The 26028-nt window shown below is 40.5% G+C and overlaps 2 protein-coding genes across 2 annotated transcripts; one reads left to right on the top strand and one right to left on the bottom strand.

Moving 5' to 3' along the window:
• Window positions 1-7759: 7759 nt before the first annotated feature.
• Window positions 7760-25465, top strand: ZNF235 (zinc finger protein 235). Its single transcript, XM_033129438.1, is given in 6 exon segments — window positions 7760-7796; window positions 9178-9315; window positions 9317-9334; window positions 11259-11385; window positions 11888-11971; window positions 22605-25465. Coding segments are annotated over 5 exon segments (2295 nt in total). The 5' UTR covers window positions 7760-7796; window positions 9178-9213; the 3' UTR covers window positions 24569-25465.
• On the bottom strand, window positions 15970-16511 carry LOC117035521 (60S ribosomal protein L21-like). Its single transcript, XM_033129433.1, has one exon. The coding sequence runs from the start codon at window positions 16450-16452 to the stop codon at window positions 15970-15972; it is 483 nt and encodes a 160-aa protein (XP_032985324.1). The 5' UTR covers window positions 16453-16511.
• Window positions 25466-26028: the final 563 nt, after the last annotated feature.

Genomic DNA, 26028 nt, shown 5'->3' with positions numbered 1-26028 from the left:
TCCTGCCCTGTGTGTTAAGGCAGAGTTTTACTGTAATATTTGGAAAGTGTCAGAAATGGTTACTAATGAAAAATACTTTCTTAATAAATGTCAAAATTAAAATACTTGGTTTTTAGTCTCTCTGTTTCCATCAAAGTCCTTTTACTCTGACTGATTTCTAAGAGTTATAACCTTTGTCCACTTCAAACCTCCTTAGGCAGGACCTGTGACGAGTTTGGAGGACTTTAATTTTGTCAAGTTCTCTGTCCCCATACTTCTCCCACTCACACGAGGAAAGGAAAAATAGTGAATTTTTTTTAAATATTTTATGAAACATTGATTATAAGGATTGAATTGCCTTTTACTTGGTAGTCTCTATCTTCAAGAACAACGTATTTTTTTGGGGGGTGTAAAAAAATACAAGCTTGTTAGAGGAGAGTCATACAATTTGTGTCAAAATGTAGAATGTGCATACCCACCTGGAAATCATAGAGTAATAATTTATGATAAACCAGAAAGGATGTGTACAATGAAGTTAATTTTTTAAACTAGAAGTAAATAGGACTTTGGGTAAATTTCTCTGTTTCTATAATATGGAACTCCAGAAAGTATGGAAAAGGATCATGCATAGTGTTTAGTGAAAACGTGGATTGTACCTTCATAGTACCCAGTTAATTTAAGTCTGTATACATACATGTTCAAATACATGCTTAACAGATTATGTATGGAAGATTACTCACAATCACGTATACAGTGGTTTTCTCTGGCAAGCAGAATTTTGGCTTAGTCTTTTTTGTACTTCATTTTAAAAATTGACAATTAACATTGACCTATTTTACCAAAGTAATAAACTACTGAGATGTTATGCCTTGTAGTTAGGAACTCATGCTGTGATTGCTCAATTTCATTAGATGACATTATGGCCAAAATTAATAAATAAATCCCCTGAAGTTAATTTTCAAAATTCTCTAGAGTTTTGACACAGATAAATTAGGTGTCAGCAACTTTATCTTTCTGTGAAATTTCTTTAGGTCTCAAAGTCTGTGCAGCCTAGAATGTCTTAGTGCAATTCAGTAGTATTATAAATTGGTGCCTCATATAGTCTTTCTGTCAGATTTCCCCCATTGGATGAATGGGGTGACCAGGGCCTTGGCTTGACCTGGCTTCCAAGGTGCTAGTCCGTGTTGCACAGTATCATCAGAAATCCAGGGCTTCTGTGGCATTTCTTTGCTATCATCATTTCCAAGGGAAAATCATGAGAGCTCATGGTGGTGGTGTCAGTTAGGATGCTTTTAGTTGTAACAGAAAATGTATCTTAGAGTTGCTTAAACCAAAAATATTTCTCAGTTCATATAAATGAAAAGATACAGGCAGAGTAAGACTTGGGTCTGGGTCGGTCAAGAGGGCTTTATATTACTTTAATTCTCTGATCTCTATCCTTCTGTGTGAACTCTTCAGATTGTTGACAAGATGGCAGTTTCACCTGCTTTTTTTGTTCACAGCTGGGGGAAGAGCGCTGCCATCTCATTTTTAGTGTTATGTAGTCCTAGCTCCCCAAAATACATAAGATCTCTGACCTCTCCAATCCCCACTCAAAACTGAGACTAAACCAAGACAAAGAACAACGCTGGTTCCCTTAAATAGGCTAGCTTGCTCCTGGTGACGGGCAATAGCAGTTTACATTGGGAAAATAGCAAGAAAATGGACAGAGAATCCTGTGGCACAGGTGCCAAAATCTGGGTTGGAGTAAGAACACTGAGAAAAAATCCTCCAGCATTTTAGCCCTCATGCTAAGCACCTAGATAATATTAGAAAATTTTGAAGTGTACTGAAGATAAGTATTGAAACAACAGAATCCAATTCCAAGCTATTTCTGATCAGGTGAATTCAACACCCCATGCTAAATTCCTAACAGAACAGATGTGCCCTGTTCCAGGCAAAACAAAACAAAACAAAAACAAACAAACAAAAAAGTTATTCAGTCTCTGCTCTTTGATACATGTTATCTGGCATTCAATCAAAAATTACAAGATAAAACAACTCTCTGCAAAGAGACAGCAGATTAATCAATAAAACCACACTTAGAGATGAACGTATCTTGGAAATATCAAACAGAATTTTATATGACTGATTGATGTGTTAAATGGTCTAATGAAAAGGCTGGCAATATAAATGAATAGATGGGGGAATTTCAGTGGAAATTAATGAATCAAATGGGAAATGCTAAAAGAAAAAATTTATCACAAAGGATGCTTTTGAAAGACTCATGAGTAGGCTCAACACAGCTGAGAAAAGTGTCAGAGAACTAGAATATAGGTCAATCAAAATTATCCAAACTAAAACACAAAAAGTGTGAAGAAAATGAGAGTATCCAAGAACTGTAGGGAAACTTTTTATGGTCTAATATATGCATGATTGGAAACCCAGGGGGACAGGAGAGAGAGAATAAGAAGAAAACTAGTTGAGATAATGACTGAGAATTTCCCAAAAATAATGAAGGACTTCACCCAGATCCAAGAACCTCAGAATACCCAAACAGGATTTAAAAATACCCTAGACACATTATTGCAAACAGCTGAAAATAAGCAATGCAGAGGAAATACTGATGGCAGACAAGAGGAAAAGGACACAGTGCATACAAAGAACAGAGGTGAGAAAAAGAACAAACTTCTAATACAAAAACTATGCAAGCCAGAAGACAATTGAGTGACATCTTTAACATTCTGAAACAAAATACTGTTAATCAAAAATTCCAAGCCCAGTGGAAAAAATCTTTCATAAAAGAATGCAAAATAGGGCCGTTCTGGTGGCTCAGGTGGTGGAAGTGCCGTGCTCCTAATGCCAAGGTCGCTGGTTCGATTCCCACATGGGCCAGTGAGCTGCGCCCTCTACAGCTAAGATTGTGAACAACAGTTCTCCCTGGAGCTGGGCTGCTATGAGAAGCCGGAGGTTTCTGACAACCGGGGACCAACTGCCTTAGCCGCAAGGCTCATAATACCAGCATGGGTCAGGGAACTGTGTCCTACACCACTAGATTGAGAAAACAATGGCTTGAACTGGAGTGGGGGGGGGGGAGGAGAATGCAAAATAAAGACATTTTCAGATGAACAAATGCTAATAGAATTCATACCAGCAAATCTGCACCACAAGAAATATTAAAGGATTATTTCTACAGGCAGGAAGAATATCATACCAGAAATAGACTTAGATCTACCAAAAGAAATAAGGAACTTTGGAAATGGTTAAAATGGAGGAAAATATGAAATATTTTTTAACTTTTAATCACTTGAAAATGTAATTCACTAAACCATAAACAGGACCAAGGTTTTGTGAATTTGTAGCATGTATAAAAGTGAATGCAACAATACCACAAAACAGGGCAGAGAGAAGTTGGAAGTATGCTGTTGTACAGTACATGAATTAGCATAATATCATTAGGAGATAGACTGAAAAATTATGGCTGCATATTATAAGCCCTAGAGCAACCATTAAAAAAAAATTAAAGTGGAATCACACACACAAAAATAATCCAAAAGCTGACAGAAAAATTGAGTGAATAACAAACACATGGTACAAATAGGAAACACTGAGCAAGATGGTAGGTTCAAATCCAATGATATCAATAATTACATTAAATGTAAATGTTCTGAACACACCATTTAAACAGAGATTGTCAGGTTGGATTAAAAGCAAGACCCAACTATATGCTATGTGTTTTCTACAACAAAGCCTTTTTAAATATAAAGAGTGGATTAAAAGACTAAGTGAAAAGAAAGGTGGACTAGCTATATTAATAGCAACCAAAAATTTATACAAGGAATATCAAAAGGGGTACACCAGGGAAATATATAATCCTAAATATATGCACCTAAGAGTAGAACTTCAAGATTCACGAAGCAAAATCTGATATAAAACCACAAATAAATTGGTTGATGACATAATCAGATTAATACTTTAGGAAGATTATGTTACCGGGAAAATGATGTTGAACACCTCGGTTCTTCCTCGTCTTTAAGGAATGAATTAAATCAAGAGAGAAATTTGTGCAGCATAAACAGAAGTTTATTGGTAAAAGAAGGTACATCCTGAGATGTGGAGCGGGCTGATCCAAGGGAGGGAAGCAGCCCAGCCTTGCATCGAATGAAGGCTTTTGTTTCTATGGGTAGAATTGCCTCCCCCACTCCTCTCTCTTATCTCTGTTTCTCCCCCTGAGGTGCCTGGTCCTCTGGCATTTAGCAATGCATGTCTTTGATTTAGAGGCATATGTAAATATATCCCTTTGATTTAGGGGCTAGGTAAACACATCCACTTTGATTTGAGGGGAATATGTAAACACATCCCTTAGGGGTGTGTGAAAGTCTGGAATCCTGTTGGGCTAGTAAGGTATTGGTGACAAGTAGGATGTGTTGATAAGCAGGATATCTTCTTTTAACAATGCATTTCTTTGATTTAGGGGCTTGAGTAAACATATCCCCTTGATTTGGGGGGATATGTAAACACATCCCTTTAATTTAGAAGTGTGTGTAAGCCTGGAGCCCTGCTGGGTAGCTGCCAGGTGTCTTGACCCAAGTAGAAGATGCAGCAAGGGGCTTTCTAATCTGGGCTAAATTTCTCTTTCTCCTGCTGACTTCTATCTACCTACCCTATTAATTAGACCCTACCCTTCATTCTCAGAGGAGCTTGTATTAGAGGGGAGGCTAGAACACTGTTTCCAATACGGAAGAATTCCAAGGTGAGGCCATATGAATGTATGGCTAATAGAGGAGATATAGGCCATTGAATGAGTCAACCCTCGGGTTTGAAAGGCTATCCTGTGAATTTGTTACCGGGAAATGACATTGAACCTCGGCTCTTCATCATCTTGAAGGAATGAATTCAATCAAGAGACAGAATTTTGTGCAGCAATAAGGCAGCAAGAAATTTATTAGTAAAAGAAAGTACACTCCGAGACATGGAGCAGTCTGACCCAAGAGAGGGAAGCAACCTCACCCTACATTGCATGAAGGCTTTTATTTCTATGGGTAGACTCCCCCTCTCCTTTCTCTTATCTCTCTCCCCGTGAGGTGCCTAGACCTCTGGCATTTAGCAATGCATGTCTTTGATTTAGGGGCATCTGTAAACACACCTCCTTGGTTTGGGGGGGATGTGTAAACATATCCCTTTGGGATATAAAAATAAATAAATGTCACAAATATAGGTGGATGACTCAGTAGTTTTCTTAGTAATTAATAAATCAAGATGACAGAAAATCAGTATATAGAAGACTTGAACAACACTACCACCCATCTTGATGTGTTTGCCACTTAGAGAACAATTCATCCAACAGTGGTTGAATACACATTCCTTTTAATTGCATTTGGAACATTTAACAAGATAAAACCTTCTGGGCCATAAAATAAACCATACCAAGTAAAATCAGGCAAAATATGTTCTCTGACCCAAATGGCATTAAACTGTATTGAGCAAGTGATGTCTACCTGTTACCTACCAGCAGGAGCAGCAGTCCCAGAATGTCAACCCATTGCATTGTTTCCAGGTGTTGAGGGTACCCCCAAATATTAGGAACAGCTTTATGGGAACATTATGAACACCTTTATGCCTATAAATTGGACAAATTAAACAAAATGTACAAATTCTGTGAAAGAAACAAATTACCAAAGCATACATAAGAAGTAGACAACCTAAATAGTCCTATATCTCCTAAAGTAGTTGAATTTATAGATAAAAACTTTCTAACAAAGGAAACAGGATCAGATAGCTTTATTGACAAATTCTAGCCAAACATAAATTATAAAAAGGATAATGTATCATGACAAAATGATATAGATTATGGAAATGCAAATTGTTTTAATATACAAATACCAAACTAATTCACTATATCAACAGAAAAAAAGAAATAGATGCAGAAAAAGCATTTGATAAAGTTGAACATCGTGTCTAAAAAAAAATCCTAGGGATTAAAAGGAACCTTCCTCAAGCTGATAAAGACCATTGACAAAATAATGGTAACATCATTTTTAATGGTAAAAGATTGAACCCGAAGTTTTGGGAAAAAAGCCAGGTCTTCTGCTGTCACCACCCCATGTCAACATCAGACGGGAGGTACTAGCCAATGCACTAAGGTGAGAAAAAGAAAAGATATACAGGTAGGAAAGGAAGAAATAAAACTATTTGCATAAAACAGGATTATATTGCAAAGCCCAAAGAATCAACAAAAAAGCTAGTAGAATAAGTGAGTTCATCAAAGTCGCAGGAAACAAGGTCAATATACAACAATCACTATACTGGTCCTATACTAGTGGAAATTGAAATTAAGAAAGAAAATGGCAGTACTGTTTACAATAGCACTAAATATATAGAGGGAGATAATTGTGTGTGATCTCTATGCTACATCATACAAAATACTGATGAAAGATTTTTTAAAAATTCCAAAAATAGATTGGACCTGTTCATGGAATGGAAGACTCTGTATTGTTAAGCCATTTATCCTAGATTGACCTATAAATGCAACATAGTGCCATCAATATCTCAGTGGACATTTTTGCAGAAATTGACAAGATATTTCTAAAATCTACACAAAAAGCAAAGAAACAAGAATGTGTAAAAATATAAAAAAATGAAAAACAATGTTGGAAGACTTACACTATCTGATCTCAAGATTTACTATAAAGCTACTGTAATCAAGATAGTGTGGTATTGGTGAAAGGATAGAAGCATAGAACAATAGAATATAATGGAGTCTAGAAATAGACCCACATGTATGTGGTCAATTGATTTTTTTTTAAATTGGGGAACAGTGTGTTTTTCCAGGACCCATCAAATTTCCAATTCTCAAATCAATTTCAACCTTGCCTTCCTGGTTCTGACACCCTGCTGTCAAGGTGTCAAAACTCTGTCGAGGTGGTGTTCTCCCTTTACTGCGATAAGCAATAAACTCCATTTTTGTCTTATTAACAAGTTGTATTGGTGGTATTTGGGGAGCCAGCATTTGAAACAAGTTTGAGATCTAGTGTTCCTTAAGTTCTGTGTTAGGCAGCCTAAATCATTTTTTATGTTTCCCACACCCTTTACTTCCCCTAAAACATTTGGGTTTCCCCCCCTTTTTTCCCCCTCCCCGCCCGCAGTTCAAGCCGTTGTTTCTCAGTCTAGTTGTGTAGGACACAGCTCCCTGGCCCATGCTGGTATTATGAGCCTTGCGCTGCCCCCGGCCATGCAGTCGGTGGCCAGTCGCCGGTGGGCCGCTCACGGCAGCTCTCACCAGCTGCCAGCCACTCACATTGGCTGCCGGCCACTCACGGCAGCACACAGCAGCCAACCTCCCGCTGCTCAAGGAAGCCCAGCTCCAGGGAGAGCTATCATTCACAATCTTAGCTGTAGAGGGCTCAGCTCACTGGCCCATGTGGGAATCGAACTGGCAATCTCTGCGTTAGGAGCATGGTGCACCAACCGCCTGAGCCACAGGGCCAGTCCCAAAACATTTGGTTTGAAGCTTATTTTCATAGTGCAAGCTTCACTTTTCTTTCTTATACAGATTCATTTTCAAAAATTCACAATTATTTTCTCATAAGCTTTAAGAAATGAATAACGCCAAAAGGAATCTGACAGTTACAGCGCCAGAGAACTCAAACCGAACATAAGCAAGAGAATTGGAAGTGCTGTCCTGCGAGCTGCATCTTGGGAAATGTAGTACAGGAGTGCGTGAAATCTGAGGCGCTTTCCCTTGGGGATTCTGGGAAGTGTAGTCCAGGAACCGTATGTAGTCGCAGGCACTTCCGCTCCCGGGAAGGCGAGGTCGGAGGGAGATTGCTCGCAGTGAGGTGAGTTAACCCCACGTCCCGACGATTCCTCCGAGCCTTCTTGGCCTTGGCGTTGGGTGAGCAGTGACCCTGTCCTTCCTCCTGGGTAAGGGAAGCCACGGGCCAGCGGTAGAGGGCTGACATGGAGGCGGCGGCTGTACGCATCCGCTCCGCTGAGCCTCTCGCGTCAGGGCGGGCTTGCCTGGTACTTCGAGTTTCAGGGTCTCCCGATCCCTCCACTCCCCCAATCCTCCGATCCAGGACCCACCAGCCAGCTCTGCCTCTTTCTCGCAGAGTTACTTGATCGCTCTTGGCCTCAGTTTCTCTTGACTAAAGAGGGCTAGTTCTTTACCGTTGGTGTTCTTGTGATAATTAAATGAAGTTATATATAAAAAAGCCTAAAACAGTGCCCAGTGCATAGTAAAATGTTGGCTGTTACCATACATTTTGTTACAATAATCCGAAAGGAGCCCTGTTATTTGCAAGCTCCCGCGAACCCGGGATGGGGTCGCTCTCTGCTCGCTGATCACTGCCCGATGTGGGGCTGCACCCGGACTCCTAGACTCTTGTTTGGGAAGGAGAGTGATCTTCAGCTGGATCCTGGGGAAAGTCCTCTGGGGTTTATCCCGGACAGAGAAACTGTCGTGATCTCGGCTTTGCGGAGTGCCTGACTACATGTGTAGTGAGGTCTTAACAAGTGTGCATTGTTGTGTAACAACCCCGTATTGTTGATTTAAATGCAACGGGATTTCTCATGCTTAGGTTTTTATTAGTCATTATTTAACTTGCATATGAGAGAAGGAACTTTGTTAAGGCTTTTCCAGCTTAATATCATTTGCAAGTAGGTACACTTGTTGGCGGGAAGACTCTGGCAATTTAACGATCATGACCCACAGAACAGCCAGTCAGTATTAGACTTTTCGAAGGGTAACTCATGGGACAGAACAATCATCTTTGAATTCTGGGTTTCTTAAAAGATTCATTTTCTGGAAAGCACTTTCGCAAGGACAGTTTCATAAAGCATAATACCACTGCTTGTCTTTTAGCGACAGGAAATTGGGAATACGGGCGTCATTATTATCCCATTGTCAGGTGACTGGAATGAGGCTCAGAGATTAATAACTTGCTCGAGGTTTACGCTGCTAGTGAGTATAACAGAAAGTAATACGTAGAAATGCCATAATTTCAGGCATTTGGCCCCATTAAGTTATACTGCCTGTATGCTTGCCTCTCATTTCCTCTGATACCAGGCTCAGGAATATTCTAGAAGCTACAAGAAGCACTTAGGTTAGGGCTGTTTTAAGGGTTGTTCATGAATAATGGCAGCTGGTTGAGGAGGCCCAGGGGACGCTGGACTCCGGCCCGTTTCTCATTAAGCTTTGTTGCCACTGCCTCTGCCTAGAGAAAGGGGCTCCCCGTCGTGTCCCCGTGGAGTGTCATGTGGACGAGCAACATCCCTAGCATCTCTCTCATGATGGCTTTCCCTTCCCCAGCTTGGCCTTCCCAGAATTCTGCTTTTCCCCCAAAGGAGCAGGAGGAGAAAAATGACCAAGTTCCAGGTAAGTTGGGTCTTTGTTTCTTACAGTGACATCTCTCATTTTTCAAAGGTTGCTCACATTTTTCTCCTGCTCAGGAAGGGTAAAATGGAACCAAAGGCACTTCATATATTGTTGCATGCCAGGCTCTTGCTTTTTGCATATTTCCAAATACTGTGAAAATTAGATATTTTTTAAATAAAAAATAAAATAAAAACTCCCCCCTTATAAACACGTTTACAAATTAGCTGTTTTCATTTTCCCACATTCCTTATCATTTGCATTTACATGTATGCTGAATCATAGTTTAAGTACCATTTTGGGTTTTTAAAGTTTAATTTTATATCACCTACAACTTAAATGGCCACATCATTTTCCACAGTATAACTAATACTTCCCACCTTCCTCCTCATTTATGTGGTTTATGAATTTTACCACTTTAGAGATGTTTGCAGTGAGTTTTTCTACATATAACCTTTCTCCCCAAACAGGAGAATTCTACAGATTTTTCTCTCCTTAAAGTTCTAGGGATTCAGTTGTTTTCTTATACGTGGTGCCTCACATTTTGTGGAAAGAATGTCTCAAGTATGGCTTGGTGCAAACAATCCAGCTGGTACTGAAGTCAGAGGAAAGACTTTTAGTTGTTTTCAAACAGGAAGAGTTAGACTCTTTCTTTAATTCTAAGTTCAACCGTGGATGTATGATAGTTAAGTACCTGTTTTATTCACCGACGTGTTGGTATATTTTAAAGAAGTACATCCTAGGTCTAGTAGCACCCAGGACTGGCCAGCCATTTACTCCGTGAAAACAACTGTGACAACATAAGTGGTCTTGTCTTCCTTGTAACAAACAGATTTGTGAGCTTTCAGATCCCTGCTGAAGTCCACTCAGTCCCCAGCTGACACTTAACCTAAAAAGAAAAGACCAAAAGTGAGAGGAAATAGCTTTCCAGAGCCCAAAGAATAGCTATTCAGGAATCAGTGCTTCCGGCAGAAACCCAGATAGTGTTCTGATGAGGAGACAAAGGTGAGGGGTATTTACGAGAGAGGGAAGGGCAACACTTATATGAATAGAAAGAAGGCGTTTCTGTGGGTGTTAATAAGCTAAGGAAGGAATTTCTATAGGTGCAGATAAACATAGTGATGGTAATTCTAAAGAACCTTTCATTTTCAGTCCTGCAGGCATACTGTCTGCTTTCCCGTTAGCTTTGGAAATGGTTTGCAATACAGTGCTCCTTTTAGCCCATCCAAAGGTTATTTTCCCAGTTTTAACATTTCAAAGGTTTGAGGAATAAAGCTTGCAAGGCAGTTCCCCTGGGAGGGCAGCTCTGACTCCACTTTGAAGAGGCTCCGGTTATATTATTTTTTACACACTAAAGTTTCAATGACCTGAGCCAGGAGTTTCAAGAGTCCAGTTAGGGTACATGGAGAGACCCAGAAGAAATGAGACGACCGTTCAGGAGCCTGAGGCCACGTGGCGTGTATGCCTGGCACATCTGCTGGATGAAGGACTCCAAGCATGACGTTGCCCTCACCTGGGGTCTCACCCAGTGAGAGAAGGAGACAGACTCTATTAAGTACTGTTAGGACTAAATTCACTCAGAATTTCTTACAAAATGTGGCACTGTCAGTCTAATTGTAAAACGTGTACATACCATGGTTTAACGGTGACAGTTCTGGAGACTATTTAACTATATAAAGGGCACCATCTTACATGTACGAAGTTTTTTTTTTTTTTAATTTTTCTTTTCATTCCCTCCCCCAAACCCCCACCCCCAACATTTTTGGTGTGACTGGAAGGGGAAGAGGAGAAACACTACTAAAGAGACTTGTTCGGTTCCTTAGAGTCTGGAACGGCTTTATGCTTATCTCCTCCACTTTCTCAGCGCTGTCCCTCTCCCAGTGGCCGCTGGTCGTAAGATCCAGGGTGCCTGTGTTTGGTGTTGTAGGAGGCGGTGACATTCAAGGACGTGGCTGTGGTCTTCACGGAGGAGGAGCTGGGGCTGCTGGACTCCGCCCAGAGGAAGCTGTACCGAGACGTGATGCTGGAGAACTTCAGGAACCTGCTGTCCCTGGGTGAGGACGGGCGCCCTGTGTATTGCGGCGTCATTCCCTTGAAGTGTTTCTCAGCCTGGCACTATTGACATTTGGGGGCAGATAATTCTTTGTTGTGGGGACTGTCCTGTGCATTTTAGGCATTTGGTAGCATCCCTGGGCTCTGCCCACTACTTCAAGGCATCAGGACTCCTTGGAGACCAGTTTCCAGTCCCTTCGGAACAGAGACAAGACAATTCTAGTCTTTATTCCAAAGCAAACGTTTGTCTTTTATAAATTAACTGTAAGTGAACAGTTGAGCGTGGCTGTACCTGGCTCCTAATTTCACACATCTTTTTAAAACTTGTGGGTCATGAGCCATTGGTGGGTTATGAATTTAGTGAGTTGCATCAAAGCATTTGATAAACACTGCTTTGGGTAATGTTTGGAGAGGTGGGTAGAGCCTGGCATCATGGGATTGGAACGCACATGTTTAGTAGCTTTTACCGTGAATGTTTTCACTTAACTCTTAACCTTTTCTCAGGGCATCCGTCCTCCAAACCAGATGTGATATCTCAGCTGGAGAGGGAAGAAAAGCTCTGGATGATGGAGATCCAGACCCAAAGAGGTAGGCATTTGGGGGAGAACTGCAGGGGACACTTTGTAGGTAACAGTCCGTCATTCTGCCTCCTCTGGGTGCTCTCTTCCCCACGCAGCAGTCTGAGAAAGACTTTGGGAATATGTCACATCGGGTTACTCCTCCTTTTCAAGCCCTCCACTGGCTTCCCATTTCCCTCAATAAAACCCAAAGTACTTCAGGGGCCTGGAAAGCCCTGTGGTGTCTGCTCATTCTCCTGGCTTTACCATTCCACAGTTTTCTCCCGTCATTTCCTCGTCCCTTTGGCTCCGCCGGCCTCACCTGTTCCTCACATATGACAATATGCTTCTGCATCAGGACGTCTTCCTTTCTTCGGCGGGAATGCTGCTTTTCCATAAACCTCCAACCCCTCTTTCTTATTCAGTCCTGTCTCTGCTCAACTCATTTCATCCAAGGCCTTCTCTGGCCACTCTTATTTAAAACACCATTTTCCCTTCACTCCACATCCTTAACTTGCATTAATTTGTGTCTCAGCACTAGGGCACCAGAAATATTAGCATATATTGTAATTGTGGTAAAATATACATAACATGACATTTATCATTTTTACCGTTTGAAGTCCACAGTTCAGTGGCATTAAGTCCTTTCATAGGGTTGTGCCAACATCACGACTGTTCATCTTCAGAACTTTTCAGCGTCCCAAACTGAGACTCTGTCGCCATTAAACAATGACACCCGTTTCTCCCCTCACCCCAGTCACCACTGTTATACTTTCTCTCTCTATGAATTGGACCATTTCATGTACATCACTGTAAGTGGAATCACGTAGCATTTCTACTTTTGTGTCTGGTTTATTTCACTTAGAGTATTTTCAAGGTGGATCCGTGATGTAGCATGTGTTAGAACCGCTTTTTTAAGGCTGAATAATATTCCACTGTATGCACTCCACATTTTCTATGTCCGTTGATGGGACCTTTGGGTTGTTTGCCTGATACTTAATTCCTAATATTTGATTCTTTTTGATGCTTTTGTAAATGCGATTGTTTTAATTTCCTTTTGGTTATTGTGAATAATGCTGCTGTCACATGGGTGTACAACTATCTGTTCCATCCTTTTTTGTGTACATCCAGAGTAGAATTGCTGGATTAGATGGTAATTCTATTTTTAATTTTTGAGGAGCTGCCACACTGTTTTCCACAGCAGCCGCGCCATTTTATGTTCCCACCAGCGGTGCACAAGGGTTCGTTTGCCGCATCCTCCCCAATATTTGTTATTTCCTCCTTTTTTCTGTAATAGCCATCCTGTTGGGTGTGAAGTCGTATCTCATTGTTTTGATTTGCATTTTTCTAGTGATTAGTGATGTTGGGCATCTTTAATGGGCTTATTGACCATTTGTATATCTTTGGAGAAATGTCTATTTAAGTCTTTTGCTCATTTTTGAATCAGGGTGTTTGTTTTTTGTTGTTAGGAGTTTTCTGTGTATTCTGAATATTAATCCCATATCAAATAATATGATTTGCAAGTATTTCCTCTCATTTGATGTGTGGCCTTTTTACTCTATGGATAAGGTCTTTTGATGCACAGAAGTTTCTCATTTTCATGAAGTCATATTTGTTTTCTCTTTTGTTGCCTGTGCCATATCTAAGAAATCATAGTCAAATCCAATATCATGGAGCTCTTGCTTGTGTTTTCTTTTAGGAGTTTATAGTTTCAGCTCTTATGTTTAGGTCTTTGATGCATTTTCAGGTAGTTTTTGTATATAGTATAAGGAAGGGTCCAACTTTATTTTTTTGCATGTGGATATTCAGTTTTCTTAGAACCGTTTGTTGAAAAGACAGTCCTTTCCCCACTGAATGGCTTTGGCACCCTTGTCAAAAATCACTTGACCGTATAGGCAATGGCTTATTTCTAGACTCTCTGGTCTATTCTGGTCTCTATGTATGTCTTTCTTTATGTCAGTACTACACTATTTTGATTACTGTAGCTTTATAGTAAGTTGTAAAATTGGAATGAGTCCTCCAACTCTTTTCTTCTTTTTCAAGATTGTGTTGGTTCTTCGGGTTCCCTTGGGGTTTTCTGTGAATTTTAGGATGAACTTTTCTGTTTCTATGTTGTTGGGATTCTGGTAGGGATTGCCTTGAATCTGTAGTTCCCCTCTGGGGAGCATCAGCATCTTAACAATATTAAATCTTCCAAACAAGAACATGGGATGTCATTCCATTTTTTTAACGTCTTCCTTAATTTCTTTTATTAATGTTTTATATTTTTTGGTGTACAAGTCTTTCACCCCTTGGTATATTCCTATTTTATTATTTTTGGTGCTATTGTAAATGGAATTGTTTCCTTTCCTTTTCAGATTGTTCATTATGTACAGAAATGCCACTGATTTTCATGTGTTGACATTGTATGCTGCTACTTTGCTGAATTCACTTAATAGTTTTAACAGGTTGTTTTTTTGGTTTTGGTTTTAGTTTTTTGTGGAATCCGTATTTCCAGCCAGGTCATCATCTCTCACTTATGCCATCCATCCTATTCTCCCTGTCCCTCCCTCCAATACCTAAACAATCGTATGACTTAGGTGAAGTTTTCTGGCAGAAATTTCAAATGTGACATTTATAGAAGTCACTGATACAACTGTGTAGACAAGGAGATTCCTATGTAGGAAAAGAGGAGAAATTACTGAAATGTTGAACCTTTTGCATTTCTGAGTGAGTTCAAGTGTAATTTGCATAATTTGGTAATACTCTTAACTGATTTATCATAAGTATTATAAGAAACTGTTTCTATGCATTGATTCTTTAGGTGATGTAATTATCTACGTTTTATAGGAGGAAACTTAATGCCTTAGAAAAAGCTCATGTAGCTTCTATATGATGAGTCAGGACTTGGAGCCTGTATGCGCTTAGTACAGCCCGATTTAGGCCTGTGAACATTTTCGTGGACACCTGAGCTGCCAGTTTGCCATTTTCCTACAAGTGCTACATCTACGAAAGTGGGAGAATTTCAAAAATGTACAAAACATAGAAAATTAGTTCTAAAATTAGGTATGTGCTTCATGAAGATAATCATATAATAAACCACCAAACTGGGGGCATACGTGATAAAAATGATTTCATGGGATACCATTTGTAAGCCCACAGTTGATTTAGTTTTAACACTCATCACATCTTTTTTGTTATTGAAAATTGGCATGACGCTTTAAAAAGTTATTTCTCTGCTTCTCCACCTCTCCCTCCACATACATACATAATCTCAATGATCTGCTTTTTCTCCTTTTTACTTTAGAAATATTGACAATACAAAAAGAATGAAGGTAGTACACCATGGTCTATATAGTGTATATGCATACCGTCTCAGTAGTCATCAGCTTCTGCCATTTCCGTTTTATCTGTCCTTCCACTTTGGCTTTTGCTGGAGCATGTCCTGTCACCCATAGACGCATCAATATGTATCTGTAACAGTAACTCCTATTGTCATCTAGTACCTGTCTATGATTAGTATGGACTCATGTATTTATGTTATATTTCGGGTTATAATCCAGTATTGCATTGTTTATTTTGCTGTCAAATTGTTGCTGCTTTGACTGGAGCTCTTTCAGTTTTCATCACGCCCCATCCTTAGGTTTTTTTTGAAAATTTCCTTACCTCTGACTATCTGATGCTCTGCCTCATCTTGTATTTTTCTCACCCAGCCTTAAAATCAGCCACTTGCCCAGGGACCCCTGGCTCCTTTTATTGGAGAATGGTATTAGAAACCAATGATCTAGGGCCGCCGGTTAGCTCAGTTGGTCAGAGCGTGGTGCTCTTAACAATAAGGTTTCCGGTTGGATCCCCACATGGGCCACTGTGAGCTGCGCCCTCCACAACTAGATTGAAACAACTACTTGACTTGGAGCTGATGGGTCCTGGAAAAACACACTTAAAGAAAAAAAGTTTAAAAAAAAAAAAAGAAAGCAATAACTGTGCACTAGTCAGAAATGCTTTTTTTTTTTTTTTTTTTTTTAACAGAGGTCTTTTATTTTTTTCCACTTATGCCATGAATTCATAGGGAACGGGTTCCAGCAGCTCAGGCTCCTTTCCATTGGTTCTCACAAAGTGTGCTTCTCCGGGTGGGGCAGGCTGGCGTTTCAGTTGAACCCAGGTACCTTTCTCTTTGGCTTCCTTCTTTTTCTGATCATTTTCCTTCACCCGTTTCAGGAAGCTATCTCGGCTCTTAGAGTGCTTAATATGCTCAAAACGAACATTAATTCTCTTGGCAAGAATCTTGCCCTTGACTTGTTTGTTTACAACAATGCCAACCGCATGCTGAGTAACTTTGTAGACCCTTCCCGTTTTGCCATGGTAACATTTGTGGGGCATTCCTTTTTGAACAGTGCCCATTCCCTTGATGTCTACACTGTCACCTTTCTTGTAGATTCGCATGTATGTGGCCAAAGGAACAACTCCATGTTTTCTAAAAGGCCTAGAGAACATATAGCGGGTGCCTCTCCTCTTTCCCTTTGTGTTGGTCATTTTGACGAATTACTGGAAGATGGCGGTCCCGGCCGAAAAGCCAGAAATGCTTTTTAATCAACCTTATTGAGAAACAATTTACATATGGTAAAATTCACCCTTTTAAAGAGTTCCCTTAAACTCTTCCCCTGCTTTCCTCCATCGTTAACACCTTACATGACCATGATAAATTTTTCAAAACTATAAAATCCACACTGGTATATTACTATTAAGAAAAACTCCAGACTTTATTTGGATTTCGCTTGTTTTCCATTCACGTTCTCTTTTTGTCCCAGAACCCAATCCAGGGCACCACATTGCATGTAATTTTCATTCTCTCCTCCGTCTCCTGTAGTTTCTGACAGTTTTTCATTCTTTCCCAGGTTTTCATAACCTTGACAGTCTTGGGGAAATTCATCCCTTTAAAAAAACTGTAACAACAACAAAACCCGCCCCACATAATACAAAATTTACCCTCTGAACCATTTCCAAGTGGACAGTTCAGGGTGTTGAGTATATTCACATTATCAGTACAGCCAGTCTCCAGGACTCTTTCATCTCACAATTCTGAATCTCTCTGTACCCATTAAACCACAACTCCCTACTTCCCTCTCTCACGATTCCCTGGCCCCCACTATTCTACTTTCTGTTTCTATGCAGATTCACCCATTTTTAAGTATACAGTTTAATAAGTTGACAAATGTATCAGCCATGTAAACAGTACCATTTCCAGCACCCCAACAAGTTCACTTACACCCATTCACTGTCCTTTCCCCTCACCCCCAGGCAACCACAGATCTGCTTTCTATCACTCTTTTTTCCCCCATAAAGTTGATACAAATGGAATCGTACACCATTTTTTGTGTCTGGTTTTTTTTTTTTTGCATTGTTTTTGAGATGTGTGTTTCAGGAGTTTTTTTCCATTGCTGAGTAGTATTTCTTTGTGTGATTGTACCATCTCTGTCTATTCACCATTTTGAAGGACTTTTGGGTTGTTTCCAGTTTTTAGCTACTGTGACTAAAATTGCAATGAAAATTCACATTCAGGTTCTTTTTTTCTCTTGGGAAAATATGTAGGAGTGGGATTGGCTGGCTCATGGTGGATGTATGTTTAACCTAAGAAACGGGCCACCTGTTTCACAGTAGCTGTACCGGCCTACATTCCCACCAGGAGTGTATGTGAGTTCGGTTAGATCATCACTCTTTAATTTTAGCCATTCCACTGGACGCGAAATGGTAGTTCGTTGTAGTTTTAATGATGATTAGTGATTTTAAACATCGTTTCAGGGTTGTCTTTTCAAGTATATCTTGGCCATTTGCGTATCTTTTGTGTAGTACCTGAGTTCAGACCTTTGATCTTTTTAAAAAAATTGATTTGTTTATCTTAAGTTGGAAGGATTCTTTATTTTGGATATACACAGATATATATGTTTGCAGGAATTTTATCCCAATCTGTATTGCCTTTTCATTTTTTTAATGGTGTCTTTCTAAAAGCAAATGTCTTTTAATGAATTACAATTTATCAGTTTTTTCTTTTTATTAAAATTTATTGGGGTGACAATGGTTAGTAAAATCACATAGGTTTCAAGTGTACAATTCTGTATTACATCATCTCTATCTCACACTGTGTGTTCACCACCCAGAGGCAGTTCTCCTTCCATCACCATATATTTGACCCTGTTTACCCTCATCTACACCCCCCCTTACCCTCTGGTAACTATCAGTTTTTTCTTATGGTGTATTCTTTTTGTGTCTTAACAAATCTTTGCCAACCTGAAGGTTGCAAAGAATTTATCCTACGTTTTTCTTTTCCCCCTAAAAGTTTTATAGTTTAAATGGTGATCTATTTTGAGTATTATGTATGGTGTAAGGTAAGGGTTAAGGCTTTTTTTTTTCCCTAGTGATACCTAGTTTTCCAGCTCTTATTTGTTCAAAAGACTAATGTTCCACATTGAATTCCCTTGGCATTTCTTTCAAATTAATTGGCCCTATACAGAGGGTGCCAAAAAAAATGTATAAACATTTTAAGAAAGGAAAAAACTATTAATATTGTAATACTCAATATATACTGGTAACAAAAGATGAATACAAGTCGTGTATACATTTTTTTTTGGCACCCCCAGTATGTTTGGGTCTATTTCTGGGCTCTCTATTCTTTTCCATTGATCTTCATGTAATTTTCAATTGTCAGCAGACATTGACTAGGCATCCTACAATTTAGCTCAATTCTGACACCCTCTAGCTGGAGGCAGCATCAGATCCCACGGGTTAAGGGTTCAGTCCTTGCGGTCTCCCCACCCCACTTCAGACATCAGTCTTAAGTCCAGGATGTCAGCTGTGCTTTTGACCAACTGGCTATAGATGTGAGGTTCCTATACCCCCCTCCTTAGGTTCCTGTAAATGTGCTAGAGCAGCTCACAGAACTCAGAAAAACATTTTACCTTATTATTGTAGATTATTATTAAAGTTTATTATTATTATAGTTTATTATTATAAACTATTATTATTATAGTTTACTATTAAAGGATATAACTCAGGAACAGCCAGATGGAAGAGATACATATGGCAAGGTGTGTGGGAAGGGGTGGGGAGCTTCCGTGGTCTCTGGGCTGCCACTGTCCCTGTGTTGCCGGCCATTTACAGAGAAGCCAAAAGTCTGAGGCAGCAGCTTTTGCTGAGAAAGATTTATTCTCGGCAAGACAGTCAAGTGAGGAAACCAGAGAAAAAGCTCTAATTAGTCTTCCCAAACAAAGGCTTGGGATCAGTTTTAAGAGGCAAGGGTTAGGAAAGGTTATACATATTTATTAATTCCAATTCAGGGGGTCTGATTGGATAGTGTTGGATCTAAGCCATCTAAGGGTAGGGATGGGGAAAGAGCGAGAAAGAACAACGAAATCCCAGTCTGGCAGAGTTTATCAGTCGTGTGTGTGTCCAGATTTGGTCCCTGCACCCGATCTTCCTTATTGGTGGACCCCGTGCTGCTTAATGAGATCCAGGTGGTAGAAGTTGCATCTCTGCTACTTGAGTTCCATGCATTTGGGTTCCCTTGTGCTCTCGAAGTCATTTTGGGGTTATTTAGCTGTTAACTGCGCCTGCTCAAGCCTCTGGCACCAGTGTGATCCGGCTTGGTGTGGTGGTCTCCGGCTCAGAGGGGGCCGCTGTTATCTCCTGAAAGACACTTACAACTGCGGGGTGGGGGGGGGCGGGGGAGCGGAGGAACAACAGCCCTCTTAGGGTCTGGTTTCCGTGTTAGGGCCCGATTTCACCTGCACCTCGTGTTCACCAATCCAGAAATCTCCCCGAATTCCCTCTTGTGTTTTTATGGAGGCTCTGTTACATAAGCATGATTGATCAAATCATCAGCCATTGGTGATTCAGCCTCCAGCCTCTCTCCCTCCGCAGACCTCAGGGGTTGGGACTGAAAAGTTCCAACCCTCTAATCCACGGCTGTCCAAACTGCGGCCTGCGGGCCAACTGCGGCCCATGATCCATTGTTAATTGGCCCGCAGCAAATTCCAAAAATATATTTAGTTTACTTAAATAAACCAGGTGAGGCAATACGTACTTCACCTCGAGTGAGTGGCCCGGCTGTTTGTGTATTTTACCGCATAAGGCCCTTGGTGAAGAACGTTGAAAAAAGTTTGGACTCCCCTGCTCTAATCACTGTTGGTTCCCCTGGCAACGAGCCCCCAGCCCTAGGTGCTTTCCCAAAGCACCTTCTTAAGAAAAACTCAGGTGTGCTTGAAAGGGACTTCTTATGAATAACAAGACATCCATTTCCCCTTTGTGCCTCAGAAGCCATTTCAGGAAGCTAGGCTGAAAGACCAAATCTAACAAAAGATGCCCCCATTGCTCTTATCACTTAGGAAATTTCAAGGGTTTGAGGAGCTGTGAGCCAGGAACCAGGGAGGAAGACCAAATAAATATTTCTTATAAATCACAATATAGTGTTTAGTATATAGGAATTATACATCTTTAATTTTTCAGAAGTGTTTTATTTTTTTGATGCTCTATAAACAATTATTTTTTAATTTCATTTTTCAGTATTTGCTTCTACCATATAGTAATGCAATGGATTTTTGTACGTCAACCGTGTAGCCTGCAACCTTCCTCTATTCACCTATTCTAGAAGCACTTTTGTATATTCCCAAAGGTTTTCTGTGTCTAGAATGATAACCTCTGTAAATATGGTTTGACTTCTTTCCTTTCCCGTCTGCATGCCTCTTGTTCCTTTTTCCTGATGCAGGTAGGAAATGCTCATACTTTCACCACTGAGGGTGGTGTGACTGGTAGGGCCTCTTCAGGTGTCCTTACCGGGGAGAGTTCCTTTCTCTTCCTAGTAGTTCAATGCCTATTCATCACGAATGGGTATGGTACTTTGTCAATGCTTATTCCGCATTTATTGAGATGATCGTAAGATTTTTCTCCTTTTTATTGTTAATGTGGCAAAAGACATTGATGATTAAATGTTAAATGATCACGTGTTAAACCAACCTTACATTCCTGGGATTAACCCCACTGATGCATTATGTTCTACCCTTTTTTTTATGTTTCTAGAAACAAAGATTTTTCTTTTTTGTTAAGATTTTTGCACCTATGTTAACTGGGTATTTTTTTTCTTTTAATAATGTTTTATTTTTAAGTTACAGTTGACATGCATTGTTACATTAGTTTCAGATGTACAACACAGTGACTAGCTATTTATAAAATTTATGAAGTGATCACTCCGATTGATCTAGTACCCACCTGGCACTATGTATAGTTATTACCACATCACTGACTAGATTCCCTATGCTTTGCGTACATCCCCATGACTAATTACGCCACGGTTCCCATAGTACTTACTCAGGTGAGACAGTAACCAGTCCCAGGCTAGCCAGAACCATAAGCAAGTTCTATTCTTTCCTTTCCATCCTGAGGGAGGAACCAGGAATGGGGCAGCAGCCTCCCACCCACACCACGCTGTGCCAGCCTGGCTGAGGCAAGTGGAAACACCAGGAAATTTTATACAGTTTTGAGTTCAGCTTGTTTTAGTTAGATGTTCTCTTGGTTGTTGCAGCTTCTCAACTGGTTTTAAAAGTTTTCAAAGTGAGTTTTTTCCATACTGTGTTGATGATTAGGTGCTCCCGTGGGAGCAGGGACGGGAGCTGCGTGCCCTGCCATCTTGCTTACCTCATTCTCTCCTTAGCTCTTTGACCGTATGTGACAGTTGTTTTAGAGTCTTAGATACTCTGATACCTGTGTTTCTTCGTGGGTAGTTTGTTGCAGTCACTTTATTTTCTTCCTTTAAATAGGCCACATCTTCCAGTTTATTTTATACTTTTATTGTTTTTGTTGAAAATAGAGCATTTGAGAAAACAGCCCCCTCTTCCAGTCTTTGCCGACGGGCTTTTTCCTGAGGATGATCCATGTACAGGGTGTGTTCTGAGCCTAGGGGTCTGTCCCAGGGTGAGGGTTTAAGGTCTTCTCAGGTCTTTTTCTGAATTAATGTCTTTCCTGGGTCTGTGTGTGTGATTGCTCGATTACCTCATACACAGATGCTTTTAAATCTCTTCATCTCCCAAAAAATGCCACTCTAGGTTTTTGTGATGTTAGATGTTCTAGTCCATTCCTTCACACATAATCTCCTTGTTCAGGCTTTGGTGAGTCTGTAGACACCCTGTAGCTTCCATGAAGAGTATCTGCTGCTGCTTTCCCCCATCCTGTCTGAGTCGGGCAAAGCAGAGAACTGATTCCTCAGGCATCCCCAAGACAGGTTACAATATTGCAAAGAAAGTCTACTCTGCTGTATCCAGGTCAAAGTAGGGAATTGGGAGGTAGCCTGCTGCATCCTTCAGACCGTACCATACCAAAAGTAAAAATGATGTGATATTTAAAAGTAGTTGTACATAGTGGGGAATGGGAAGAACCACTCACAGACCCAAGAAGACCTTATCACCTCAGTCTTGGCTGATCCCAAATTTTATGCCTTTGTAAATATGGCTTGCTCTTGATTGGATGCTCTCTTGGTTGCTGTAGACCTTCGATCCTTTTCCAGAACTCTTGCAAATTTCTTGTCTCTAGTTGTTTTTTTAATGTTTCCTGGGGGAACAAGGGCTTGCAGCTTCCTTAACCGCTTTCTTGCTGACGTCAATCTCTTTGTCCTTAGTTCTTTATTCTCTTGTTCCTTCCAGGAGGCAGCAGTGAAAATGAGATGGACACTCTTCATGAAGCCAGAGTAAGGTGCCTTTCATTGGGAGAGCTTTCATGCTGGCAAATCAAGAAACATGTTGTGAGTAAATTAACCAGAAGTCAAGACTCCATGATACATATTCAAGAAAAGAGTTCTCAACTCTGTAAAGAACACAATTCCCCCTATCAGGTGGGAACCGGAATATCCATTCAGGCTCATGTGGAAGACAGCTGTATACTGAATCTCCTAGAGGGTCATTCCAGTATTAATGAAAAGCAAGACTTTCCAGCTGGGAGAGGCCAGAATCCCTGGAGTAAAATATATCTGAACGAGACACAGAATTACCAGAGAAGTTGTAAGCAGACACCAGTGAAAAACAAATTATGTATATTTGCTCCATGTGTTAACATTTTCAGTTGTATTTCACACCATCATGATGATCCAGTCCGCACAAGAGATGAAGCTCACAGCAACAAGGGCTGTGGTGTAGACATGTCCAAGGTGTCGCCTCTTGCCCAGCTCAGTATAATCCACACAGGACAGAAAACCTACCAGTGTAACGAATGTGAAAAGGCATTCAGTGACTGCGCCAGTCTTCAAGTTCATCAGCAGGTACACTTGGGAAAGCAGTCCCTTACATACAGTACAAGTGAGAAGGATACCATCCCTGTTCAATCAAATGTTCGTGCAGGAAAAAAACGCTATTGGTGTCATGAGTGTGGCAAGGGTTTCAGTCAGAGCTCAAACCTGCAGACTCATCAGAGAGTCCACACAGGGGAGAAACCCTATTCGTGCCATGAGTGTGGTAAGAGCTTTAATCAGACCTCACATCTTTATGCTCACTTGCCTATTCACACAGGAGAGAAGCCCTACAGATGTGAAAGTTGTGGGAAGGGCTTCAGTCGTAGCACAGATCTTAATATTCATTGCAGAGTCCACACTGGAGAGAAACCTTACAAATGTGAGATATGTGGAAAGGGCTTCACTCAAAGATCCCACCTTCAGGCCCACGAAAGAATTCACACTGGAGAGAAACCATACAAATGTGCAGATTGTGGCAAACGCTTTAGTTGTAGCTCAAATCTTCATACCCACCAGAGAGTCCACACTGAAGAGAAACCATACAAATGTGACGAGTGTGGTAAGTGCTTTAGTTTGAGTTTTAATCTTCATAGTCATCAACGAGTCCACACGGGAGAAAAACCATATAAATGTGAAGAGTGTGGGAAGGGTTTTAGTTCAGCTTCAAGTTTCCAGAGCCATCAGAGGGTTCACACAGGAGAGAAACCATTTCGATGTAATGTGTGTGGGAAGGGCTTCAGTCAGAGTTCATATTTTCAAGCCCATCAGAGAGTCCACACTGGAGAAAAACCATACAAATGTGAGGTGTGTGGGAAGCGCTTCAATTGGAGCTTGAACCTTCACAATCATCAGCGAGTCCACACGGGAGAGAAACCCTATAAATGTGAAGAGTGTGGGAAGGGTTTCAGTCAGGCCTCAAATCTTCAAGCTCATCAGAGTGTCCACACTGGGGAAAAACCATTCAAATGTGATGCGTGTCAGAAGCGATTCAGTCAGGCCTCACATCTCCAAGCCCATCAGCGGGTCCACACTGGAGAGAAACCTTTCAAATGTGATACCTGTGGTAAGGCCTTCAGCCAGAGGTCAAATCTTCAAGTCCATCAGATAATTCACACCGGTGAGAAACCATTTAAATGTGAGGAGTGTGGGAAAGAATTCAGTTGGAGTGCTGGGCTCAGTGCCCATCAGAGGGTCCACACGGGCGAGAAACCCTATACATGTCAGCAGTGTGGGAAGGGCTTCAGTCAGGCCTCACATTTTCACACACATCAGAGGGTCCACACTGGAGAGAGACCTTACATATGTGATGTGTGTTGTAAGGGCTTCAGCCAGAGATCACACCTTGTGTATCACCAGAGAATCCACACTGGAGGGAATCTATAGAAATGTGAGGTGTGATGTAGCCTTCAGTTAAGAGTTCACATCTTTGTCTCCATTGGAAAGTCTATGCTGGTTTGTGGAAAGTTCCTTCAGCACTCAGAAGCTTTAAGGAATCATCACAGGAAAGAAGCTCTACGAAATGCGGTTTTAAGGACTCAGGTGGGAGGTGAATTCTTTATAAACATCAGATTTCACATGTGACAGAAAACTGGTTTTATAAATATGGTCGGTGGTTATACCAGAGTTTTGAATGTCTTAATTCTCAAGATGAATACTATCGAAGACTCTTAAATTTCATTGGAGTCTACCCAGAAGAAAGGGCTTATAAAAGCTTACGGATAGGACTTTAACAAAAGTATAAAGATGGATAAACAATATTGATGTCAATTACAGTGTAACCTCCACGTAGGTAGGGGTATTTTGTCACCACTGTCTCTCTACCTTGTAGAACTGCTTGACTGGTAGTGGGTGCCCAGCAATTACTAAACAAAGTGGAGAAAAATCCTATAATTAGGACAAGTATTTAAAAATTCTAGTCAATTCCCTACCTTAAATTCATAACAGCATACTCAAAAGGACTCCTGCAAATAGCCTTAAGATTTGTTTCAGGAAATACTGAACTACAGAAAAGTCATGTAATTCTGCCATCCACAATAGTAGAAATTTGGACAAGATTTGTGAATGGCTCCCATCCCCCAGCGAGCCTCAGTGTGTACAGTGTAATATTTAGCCAATCATTAGCTTGTATTTTATAGGCTGAAATGTACTGTTTTTTTATTAATCCAATGACTGAATTTGTAAGATTGGAAATTTTGAACCTTAATTAAGGTAGGGTTTTACTGTAATTGTTTCAAAGTGTTAAAAGTGGTTACTAATGACAAAATTTCAGTAAACTTGAATTGTTAATAATGGGTTTTGTCTCATTATTTCCATGCAGGCTTAAGTCAAATTGCCTTTTCTGCACAGTCCTTCCTCCATCCTGACCTCTTTAGGCAGGGGCTTGGGCAGATTTCAAGGACATTGATTTTGTCGCACTCCACCCTCATTTTTCCTGCTAAAATGGGGAGGGGGCAGTGGGACAAGAAACTTTATTTAATTTTGATTGAATTTCATTAAATGTAACAATTTAGATGTACTGTAACTTACACAGCACTCTGTTCAACACCTCTTGGTAGAAGGGAACATTAGCTGGTCCATATGTATCAAAACACCCTTTGACCTGGCAACCCTAGCACTAGAGGTTTTGCTTAGGAGACTAGAAAAAGTGAGAAAGAGCATACACAGAGATCTTCATACTGAATTAAAAAAAAAAAAAAATATCTGGATGTGTTTTAATAACAATACAGCCATGAAAAAATAGGATATAGATGAGAGTACGTCAGCAGCATGGCAGCGTGAGAGGACCTGCAGGTCTCTCCCCTAAGTTACAAGTTGGACAGCTATAATTCAACAAAGGAGTCCCT

This window comes from Rhinolophus ferrumequinum, chromosome 15 (assembly GCF_004115265.2).
Source record: "Rhinolophus ferrumequinum isolate MPI-CBG mRhiFer1 chromosome 15, mRhiFer1_v1.p, whole genome shotgun sequence".
Classification (NCBI taxonomy): Eukaryota; Metazoa; Chordata; class Mammalia; order Chiroptera; family Rhinolophidae; genus Rhinolophus; species Rhinolophus ferrumequinum.
Note: the sequence above shows the minus strand (reverse complement) of the source record. Positions and strands in the feature narration are given on the sequence as shown.